The sequence below is a fragment of the Bidens hawaiensis genome, unplaced genomic scaffold (genome assembly GCF_021521415.1).
Source record: "Bidens hawaiensis isolate Kalapana, Puna unplaced genomic scaffold, B.hawaiensis_p1.1 tig00040203_1, whole genome shotgun sequence".
In the NCBI taxonomy this organism is placed as follows: domain Eukaryota; kingdom Viridiplantae; phylum Streptophyta; class Magnoliopsida; order Asterales; family Asteraceae; genus Bidens; species Bidens hawaiensis.
This window is the reverse complement of record NW_027497102.1, coordinates 146,563-157,556: the sequence shown is the minus strand read 5'-3', so window position 1 is coordinate 157,556 and position 10,994 is coordinate 146,563. Positions and strand designations below refer to the sequence as shown.

The following is a 10,994-nucleotide window of genomic DNA, read 5'->3' as shown; positions in this document are numbered from 1 at the left end:
AACCCAACGGAATTCGTAGCTCCTTTCCGTGACGGAGCTTACTTAAGGAGGGTTATTCGGGTCCGCTGGGGGACACGCAGAGGAGGAAAGGCTTTCTGCTTGGATCAATGGCGCTTTTTGATGCATGTGTTGATAGTATGCATGTCCGGCAGAAAGGGCAGGAACAGATGGGATGGGTGCGACGATGCAATCGGCTATGATTGCGCTGACTTACAACCGCAGATATTCGTTTAGTCAGCTAATCTTTTACGAGATTGATCGTCAGAGACGGGCGACGGCCGCGCGAGCGTTTTATTATGTATCCTCGGTTCCTACAAATGATTATCAATCATGTCGCTCCGTCTGTACCGCAAAGACGCCCTATCAGATACGTTGAGTGCGTAACAAAACGTATCTTTGCTCAGTGCAGAACGTCGAGCACTCGAAGCAACCCTGAGCGCGTCCCAGGCATACTCCACTTTTCGGGTATCTCATTAACCCGGAGTATGTTCCTGCAGGAGGGGACGAGTTCAGGGATCAGCAACCACATCAGGCGGCAGCACCTCATGCTGTATCAGCTGCGCCTGTTGTATCTTCTGCTGCTGTGCCAGCTACTATATCTCAGGCTGTGTCCACTGCTGAAAACGTTGATCTAGATGCTGCTTTTAGTGGACATGGTTTGTTTGATATGGATGTCTCGGGTCCTCAGTTTATGGATGTTACCAGAGCAGCTACTTCGGTAGCTGACTCTGATCTAGACGAGACGTTTGCTGAGGCAAGAAGACTTATGGTGTCTCGTGAACGGACTACGGGAAAGAGGCCGAGAACTGTGGGGGAGGATGAGGATGAAGTGGATGAAGAGGAGGCAGTACAGATTGTGCTAAGACGCTCAAGAAGAGAACAGAGAGGGATAGGTTCGGGAGCTGGAGAATCTTCAAGACTAGTACGTTTTGCTCCACCTGCCTTATCTGGTATGTCTCTTATTCCTACTACTGCACAGGTTTCAGCGATCGAGACGTCGGCACCAACAATTGTGTCCCTACCACCTCAACCGCTTAATCCACCGGTGGTAGTTGCACGGTTTGTGGAGTCGACAATCACCTCTACTGCAGGGTTACCAAGGTGTACCACCTGCGGTCACTTCTGCTGATGTTCCACCAACTCCATTGCCTACTTCAGATACGAGAGGATTCTTTCGCTAGAGCGGATTGTTGCTGAACAGTCAAATACTATTGACCGCCTAGTGGAATCCAATCGACTACAAGCTGCCCTTCTGGTTGAACATGGACGAATAATAGATGCCTTCAGGATTACTTGGCATCTCAGGGGGAGAAGACGTGTAGGCCGATGAGTTGAGAACGAAAAGACGAGAAGATCATGACGATGATCCCAATGCACCTTCAGGTGCAGGTGATGAGCTGCCAAGAACCTCTCAGGCTCTTGGAGCTTCCACAACTGAGGGGGAGTCTACAAATGCAGATGGTGATGATGTTGTAGTTGTGGATGACGACGCTGATGTTGAAGACGTTATTGATGCGTTGAAGGAGTTGGATGAGGAGGAGGACGATGAGTTGATGGATGATGATGACGTGTTGCCTATGGATGAGATTGAGAGGATTGGAGAACAGATTAATGTGGAAGATGTGTTAGAAGAAGGTGAGATTGTAGATGAGTCAGTGGAACATGAGATTCAGCTGTTGAGAGATCAGAATTGGGGGATGAGAGTGTGATAGAAGATACAGTATGGGAGGAGCAGCCGAACTGGAAAGAAGGCTGTGCTCAGTGGTTTGTTAAAACCAAGAAGCCTGCAGTGCCAACGATGTTCAGAAAGACTTATAATATAAAGGGCTATGCAGAGTCAAAGAAAGGAATCATATGCTGGTTGTACGACAAGAGCTGAAACTATTTGTGATCAAACGGTACGACGGCATTCAGTACTTTAAGAGATTGTTGAGATCTCTGAATTCCTTACCAGAATGTGAGGTGAGAGATTTAGCGAGATTGGGGCTGATCAATAGAAGTAATGATGATATGGCAAGAATCATTGGGAAGATCGTCTGGAAAGAAGCCATTAAAGACAAAAAGTTTGAACTCCTAAAGCCTCAAAAAGGAAAGTTGATAGAAGACAAAGATCGTGGAATGAGGGCTGACGGCAAACTTGGATGGTAATGAAGTATAAACCAGTCCGTCATTTGAAAGAAGTACCGATGAAAGTTATGCCCAAGAACGTCCTAAAGATTTAAAATGGTGGTACGTGGATTGTGAGACAGCTGAGGCGGTAATGGAAGATGAGGATGAACAAGAAGTACTTCGGGTGTACGACCCGATGCATCTTGTTAATCTATCGAAGGATGATTTGAAAGTGCTCAACGAGAAGAAGATCTTCTACATTCCTGCTTGGAAGGATCAAGCTAGGAAATATCAAAGGGTAGTGTCGGTATGTGTGAGAGAAGGGGCGCACGCGTAGAGGTAAAGATTACAAGACTCAAGATTTGAAGATCAAGATATGAAGCTACTGCCAAGGGGGAGTCTGTTGGTACATGTATGTCAGTAGTTCATAGTCTAGCATTTGTAATCGAGTCTGTAATGTAATTATGTTTTGTTTATGTTTGTTTTGTAATGCGCGAAGTTGTCAACAAGTTCGCTATGGCGAACTTGTTGAATCAGCGAAGTTATTGACAACTTCGCCTGTGGCGAAGTTGTCGTGTTTATATACTGTTTCAGACGAAACAGTTTGAGGTTGTTCGTTTAGGGTTTTCGTTTCAGTTTTCAGTAACCGAGTTACGTGTCATAGTCTGTAACGGTGACCTCGGGTCACGTGTTTTGTTATCAATATAACGTGGTTGGTTTATTGCTTGTGTGTTCGATCTCTTCATACTCTACACTCGTATCTACCTACGCAGGGATTCCGCACCTGCGTTGTTAGAGACATCCCGTGTACGATCCGTCCAGGAACCTACAGTATTTTAAGAGTATATATTGTTGTGTTTAAGACTTATGCATTTTGCATTGTTTTTTATAATTGTTTTGTCGGTAATTAGCCGGATATAATATACAAATTTGGGGTTTCGGTTGAGTCGAGTTTTTCGGATTTGACCGAAATCAATCCGAACTGAATTCGGATGCAGGGGCGGATCTACTTGTGTCGGTGCGGGTTCACGGGAACCCGCTGAGTTTCGGATTTTATATAGTATAACAAACCAAAAATTAAAAAAAAAAGGAAGAAGTAAGGAAATAGAAGAAGGAAAATTCCATCCCACATTGGTGGAAGAAAGAAATGAAGAAGGTACCACCATAGTATAAATAAGTTTGTAAGTATCTTGTTTCATATTGCTAGATTATAAAACTAGTGAGCTCTTTATAAGAAAGAAAATTTATATAATGTTCTTATAAGGCATATCACACCCAGTGGTCCTAGCGGAGGGTGCGAAGCACCCGAACGCGCACGCGCACGGGCCCGGGTGAAGTGCGATGGGCGCAATGTTGTGCTTTGATGGCGCACTTTGCACTTCGCACGCTCGCAACGCCGCTTAAAGGCCGCCTTAGTATTTTTGGATTAGCCTCATCGCGTACCGCGATGACGTGTAACCTTATCCAAATATATGGCGGCATAGCGATACGCAATAGGCTGGTATAGCTACCCATCGCGTACCGCGATGTGGAGGTTACGCAGAGGACACGTAGCCTGCCACGTGGCGTGCCACGTAGCAGGCCTAGGGCTGACTCGACATAGCTATAAGACTCTTCGCGATACGCGACGGCTTTCTATTATGGCCATCGCGTACCGCGATAGGGTCTGAAACTTACTATAAATAGGAAGTGAACGACACATTCAAAAATCGCTCAAAATCTTCTTCTCTCTGAACTTATACACACACATATAATTATATTAATATTATAGTATAATCCCCGAGTGTCGTAACGATATCCTATCCGATCGAAAGAAATATACACGAATCCGAAAGCTCTGCCTGTTAAGGTATGACATTGTGCTATCGTGTAAAGTTTCTACTCTCATGATTATCGTTATGATTATTGGTTTTATACTAATCTAGTTATACTACATTGTGTTTATCCTAGGTGCTTAATACCAGGAGGTGTTATTTAATTGTAAACTTACAAGGTGAGACATTCAAATTTTTGTATCACTCACATTTGTGTGAGACGACTATTTTTCCGACACTGTCATGGTGATTTCAAAACCTACAAAACTCATGATAAATTGTCTTAATATTTTCAAATGTATTTATAAAGTGTTTTAAATACATTACAGTGATTAAGTCTCTGTAGACTTACGAAATGGTTACTACTGGTATTGTGGGGTTTTGTATACAAGGCTTGCCTACTGGGCTATTACACGTTACCTATTAGACAAGTGTTAGCCAATAAGTAATATGACCACAGCCATAGATACGGTCAAGTGACAAGTACCTTTCGGTAATTTGTAAGCAGGAATATGTAAAAACATCTTAATGCTGTAACTGTAAAATGTGTCACTTACAAATGAATGTACTCACATGTATTTCTTGCTGATCAAATATTTTAAACATGTTTCAGGTGACTTGTTAGAGACAAAGGAATGATGCATGCGGGCTTCCAGCTTAAATAAGTGGCTTGTCACCATAATAAAGAAACGTGTTTTGTAAATTAGGGTTTAACCCTATAAAACTTATGTTTGTATCAAAAGGGATTAAATTCCCGTTTTATCACAATAATAATTATGGTGTTTTTATAACTCTGATCATTTTCCTAACTACGGTTCTGATGAAATTTTCCGCTGTAAAATAATTTAATAAAACACCGATACCACCAATCAATGTTCACGGCTCCCCTCCCGGGATATAGGGGTCGGGGGCTGTGACATATAGAATGTCTATATAAAATATGAGAGTGAACCCACATATAAATTATAAGTGAACCAATAGAAAAGGTTGAATGCTAGTCTTGTGGTAAACATCCCCACTTATTTTTGTTAGAACCCAGGTTCTAGTCCCACTTACAGCGGGTTTGTTCTTCTTTTTCTGACCAGTAAGTTATTTCAAAACAAAGATGATTATAAAGAGAAAGTGGATGAAAGTATAACTATAACATGATATATTCATCATGGCTAAAAGTATGTACAATAATACTATAAACATATCTTTTGTCTCAAACACCTTAATATATGATCATAAATTCATAATCATAATAAAACACAACTCTATATATGATCATAGTTTCATTTTAATTTTAATTTATTTTATTTTAATTAATTACAAAAAAATGATATAAAAAGAAACTTAACAAATGAATTGAATATACTTCTTCTCAAGTCTCAACAAATGATAAGAAACTGTTGTCATTAGATATGCGAAACCTACTAGGCTTATGCTAAAAGTTCCTCCTTTGATGATCATAGTTTGATGGCTGTATTATTGATCATTCAAAGAGATGCCTTCACCGGGTTATATTTAGCCACCACCGCTAACTCCCGCAAACCATGGTAGGCCATTTGTCTACTCCCATTTAAGGTTCCAGTGGCGGCTATATCAGTGACGAATCCGGGACTGGCATAATGAATATTTAAAGATATTTCAAAAGTGAACCGCTAAAACTTTCAATCATCATCTTCAAGTAGTAAACCTCGAAACTTTCAATGACAATGTCTTTTTTCTTTTGTTATTGTATCATATTTTTATTATGTGATAAACCTTAACCGACCCGAACCGTTGAAATGGCCCTAACCATCAAGCCAACCCAAACCATATAATCGACCGAACAGTGAACCCACTGAAAAAAATTTCTGAATCTGCCACTGTTCGGATAAATTCGGTTCGGTTAGCAAATTTTGAATTTGGATCGGTTTGGTTTTCGTATCTAGGGAAAAGAATTTTCAAATCCAGATAAACCAATCCAAACATCCAAATAACTGATATCCAATCCGATGAGCACCGATACTCGCAGCCATCCATATACTATGCGGTTATCTTTCTGGCTCTCTAAATTCCGAACGTTTGAAACTAAAATCATTTATCTCAATTGCTCTTTGTTGGGCTTTATATATAACCCAAATATATTTAAAAAAAAAACTTACGGGGTCGTAGTCGTACAACAGATTGAGGCCCAATTCATGTCATATGAGTCTGACAAGGTTTTTTGATTTTTATTTCTGTCACCATCGGGTTTAACCCTCATCAATTCAAAAGACAAATTTTTATCTAATATTTCAATACCACTAGACCAAAAGATTATTGGATACCTCAAAACTGTCCATGTGCATATATATGCACACTTTTTACCTTCAAACAAGGTCCACACAACTTCAATTTACACACCACAAAAGTGACCGGCGCACACCCGTATAGCTAGGCCATTGCTTATAATATGATTAATGAAATGCTAGCAACGAAGAAAGCATAATGAAAAGATTCTTTATTAACTATTTATACGAGTATAATAAAAAAGATGATTGCACTAACTCTCATGATCTATATAACAAACCTCAACTAATATATTATTAGTTACCTAGTGGTAACTAATATATTACATCTAAGAAAGAGAGCAGGCTTCGATAGTTCGATATAAACACTTTCGATCATAAACAATACACTAGTGTCGTTACCAAGGCCTTTAGGTAGCCGGAAGTAAGTTTCAATCACTTCAACATAAGCTAGTTCGATAATAACATGTAAAAAGGATGAAATACATACAAGGTTTCGTATATGTTAAAAACCTGAAACTAGCATAATAACAAAACGAGTTAAGGTTTGCATCCGACAATTACACCAACTTATTTTCTCTAGCAAAGGTCTATTCAACTCTTTTCACTTTCCTATTTTTTGAGGGAAAATACATATTGAAGTAGAATTGGTGTAGTTGTGGGAACACGAACTGGATTAAGAAGAGAGCCTTAATGAACCTTGGTTCTGTAATTCATGTCGCTTCTTTGCGTATTCCATCAACAACGGCTTTCACACACGGTTCAGCATCCATTGTTGGGACTACATCTCTCATATCCTGTCAAACTTAGCTTTAGTTGCATTACATAGATATGATCTATTGCAATTTGAAGTGAAATGAATTAACACACTTACTTTTCTTAAACGAACACCAACACTATTGCTAGAATATTTGGCTGTTATGAAGTTTGTTTGTATGTACCCGAGTGTCAAGATTGTTATTGTTATTGTCGGGGAAACTTCGAATCTAAGGGACTCATAGAAGCTGATCAATGCTGCTTTACTTGCCTGATCAAGAAACATTATGCACCATAAGGTATTACGCATTTACACTTAAATAAGATAAATGGCAAATGACAAATAGAGGCTTGAATTCGGTTCTTTACATTATAAAAGCCACCTCTAGGCGGATTCAACACACCAGCACATGAGGCATTTACGATGATCTTTCCATTGGTCTTCATGAGGTGTGGAATCGCAAAATGAGTTGGATAAACCGATCCCCAAAAGTTTATGTCCTGCATACATTATATTCATACAAAAATTCAGTATCGTCGTCATAATATCAAATAAGTAAATTTTTAAAATTTATACGAACATATGAAACCATAATAAAAGTTTAGTAGAGACGCTAAAATCATAAGTATTGTGTAAACGAAAGAAATTTCTACATTCTCATTGGAATATTTACCTGTCTCCATCTCTAACTCTATATCCATATTAGCAGAGCCGGCCATGAGGGGAGGCAAGGTAGTCGACGGCCATAGGCCCGACATCCCGTTAGGCCCGAATTTTTTTTTAAAATATTATATATATTTTTATGAAAAAAATATGTATAATCAGTGTTTCAACACAATTACATAACCACTAGCTTGGTCTAGTGGCAAAGAGGTATGATATATAACCAAGAGGTTGTGAGTTATATTCTTATTTGAGATATTTTTAAGTTTATTTTAATACAAAAGCTTTTTAAATAACTCAACTCATAACCAAGTAAAGCTCATTTAAAATTAAATTGTTTAAACCCAATAAAATGTTCCTTTTACTTAGTCCCAAAAAAATTTCGCCTTTGGCCCAAAAAAAAGTTCGCCTTCTCAGTGCCGGCCCTGCATATTAGTATTATTTTTTTATATTATTTCTTTCTCTATCTTCTATGTTTGGAGTACTAGCCTAAATACATTCTAGATGTAAAAACCGAAATGATTAGGGTAATCAAAATACTTGAGGTACAATATTTAATCTTTAGAGATGTTAATACTTAATAGTAATCTCTCTATACACAAAGATTCACTATTACAAAATCTCGGTAATCCGGATATGGAAATTCGGATGAAAAGTGAAAAAATAAAATCTCAAAAATTTGGAAATGAAGAAATATAAAGAGACTCGGTATGAATGTTCTAAGTGTGAAAAACTATAGATATGCAAATTAAGTATAAAGTTCACATGTGTAGATAGATGGTAATGAATGAAAATTATATTTTAGCATGTCAAAACTCAAAACATATAGATTATAAGCTTTGATTAAGCTATTGTTTCCAGCAAAAATATGTTGTCGATAATACCCAAGTTTTCTTGTAGGGTCCATATATTACTATAATGAAAATCAGTGTTTAATAATTTATATTGATTATAAAAAATAACATATTTAGCATTGTTCAATTTTAGACGTCTTGACAAGATAATCAATTTAATTAAATGTTGTGGTTAGTGTTTAATTTGATCTTACAATAACAGGTGCGAATTTGGTGACATCATGATTGATTGAATAAAGTGCTCCAATTCCTGCATTACAAACAAGATGATCCACTGCAAAACAATTGATTACCATATATATCCATGTTAATTCACATAAATTAGTGATGGTGAAAAACATAATTTATTAGAAGATTATATACGGGTTACCCACAACGACCAAAATGTTTAATGGTGTCATCCACGAACATCCTACAATCGTCGACCTTTGACACGTTAGCAAATATGGAAAGAACATCAGGAGAGCCGAGTTCACGAGCTCTGTCTGCTACTAGCTCTAGTCGGCTCTCTGGTTTCTTTGTCAATATAATCACTAAACATGCGCCTAGTTTTGCATATTCATATGCCATAAGCTGCCAATAATATAAGAAAAATGTTCAATCTTTTCTTTAAAGATTTATAAATAAGAGTCATATATATAATATACATAATACATACTTCTCCAAGTCCAGATGAAGCACCCGTGATCAACACCACTTTTCCGGACATGTTTTCCTTGGATCGGAAACATGATCGAATGGAATTGACAAGTTCCCAAGCGAAAAGGAACGGCGAAACAAGAAGAACAAGTAGCAAGAAAACATAAAACACAAGGGTGTTTGTGAACCTGTTATTGAAGTAGGCTTCATACATGACTAGTTTATCCACACATGTGACACACCTACTTCTTATAATGTTTTAAGGTTAGATTCTTTGTAACTAAGCAACTAAATATCCGACCATAACATGCACCTTCTACCAGCCACCCACCCGACTGTTCGGTCAATTGTTTTTTATTTTAATTTCATTGTCAGGAAAATAAATAAATTAATGCAAGTGTCCATCAAATAGTCATCGAGTAATGAGTCACATGGCCAAGTAGCCAACGAACGATGTTTATATTTATGTTCTATGGTCACTGAAAGTGATGCGTCATTAGTTGATATTTTGTGAACAAGTTTTTTATTTTCAACTAGTCTTTTCATTCACTCAATTTATTTTTATGGTTTCACTAATTCTTACTCATCCTTTTATTTAACTTATTAAAGCAATTTGTATGTTATTATTTTGAAATACTTAACAAAATAAAATATGCAAATAAGATTAATATTAAGGCTTAGTTAAAAGTTTTTAAAAATTTTAAATCCAATATATGAAGGATCAAATTTTAATTAATTCAACCTAGAAATACAAGTTTTAATAAGAATCATGATAAAATAAAAAAGTTGGTTTGTTGCAACTTGCAAAACCCGCCCTTAGACCATTCCGATTGGCAACCCAACCCAACCAAATCTTATAATAAAAACTAATTTGTCTCTCATCAACAAGCACAACTCAATCTAATCTAAATTTTCACTCTCATTCACAACCCAACCTCAATCAACATTTTTGTTATATAAATATAATTTATGATTATTTAAAATATATAAAAAATTAAACTTTAAATAATAAGTTTACAAAACAATAATAATATTATATCAGAAAACTAATGGGAATGGTCTTATACTCTTATACCATTTTCCTTAATAGTTCAGCCCATATAAATTCTATAAAAGATTTAACTTCAGCCCAAACTAACCCAATGTACTACTTTAAATACCTAATCTGAATTTGGGTTTGTTTTGCAGGCCTTAACATAATTGGCCCAAGCGTATTGGATTTCAAATTAGCTGTGGAGCTAGGGTTGTTCACGAGTCGAGCCGAACCGAACGAATGCTTGCTCGTTGCTTGGCTCGTTTACAACTGAACGGCTGAAATTCGGATCGAGCGAAAACCGAAACGAGCTAAAATCGAATCGAGCATTTTTCAATCCAACATCGAGCGATTGCGAGCATTATTAATTTCTTTTCACATTAAAAATTTCAATAAGAAACAAATTTGAAGGTTTTAATTATATATTTTATAAATAAATTAGTAGTTTTAAAGACAAACGTGTAATATATTGTAAATTTTATATTAAAAATAAGTTTAAAGTGAGATATAATGATCATGTAAACAAACTTCTAGTATTCTAAAAACTTGAATCGAACAAATAAAACTATAAAATTGATGGAATACGGAAATTTTAAAGGGATAAAAATAATTGTAAGCTTATATTTATGTGTTTTGTCTATATATTTATTCATCTATACTATATATAAATCATGCGTTAGGGACCTCTTAAATTTTAAGAGGTACAAAACTCATTGTTTTATATACAACCCATAATACATACAAAATATGAATATTAAGGGTAATTAAGTCTTTACTCACAACTACAAATGTTACGTAACTTTCATTTTTTCAAAATACACTTACAACCTTGTTCCCTCAACTTCACTACCTTTTATGTAAAATTTATTC

At 36.8% G+C, this 10,994-nt stretch overlaps 1 protein-coding gene across 1 annotated transcript; it reads right to left on the bottom strand.

The window, feature by feature from the left end:
• Positions 1–6,613: 6,613 nt before the first annotated feature.
• LOC143591954 (11-beta-hydroxysteroid dehydrogenase 1A-like) lies at positions 6,614–9,321 on the bottom strand. Its single transcript, XM_077071997.1, has 6 exons — positions 9,111–9,321; positions 8,827–9,025; positions 8,647–8,726; positions 7,304–7,435; positions 7,053–7,205; positions 6,614–6,975 (listed from the first exon to the last, which is right to left on the bottom strand). Exons 1-6 carry the CDS (start codon positions 9,303–9,305, stop codon positions 6,892–6,894), a joined length of 843 nt encoding a protein of 280 aa, XP_076928112.1. The 5' UTR covers positions 9,306–9,321; the 3' UTR covers positions 6,614–6,891.
• Positions 9,322–10,994: the final 1,673 nt, after the last annotated feature.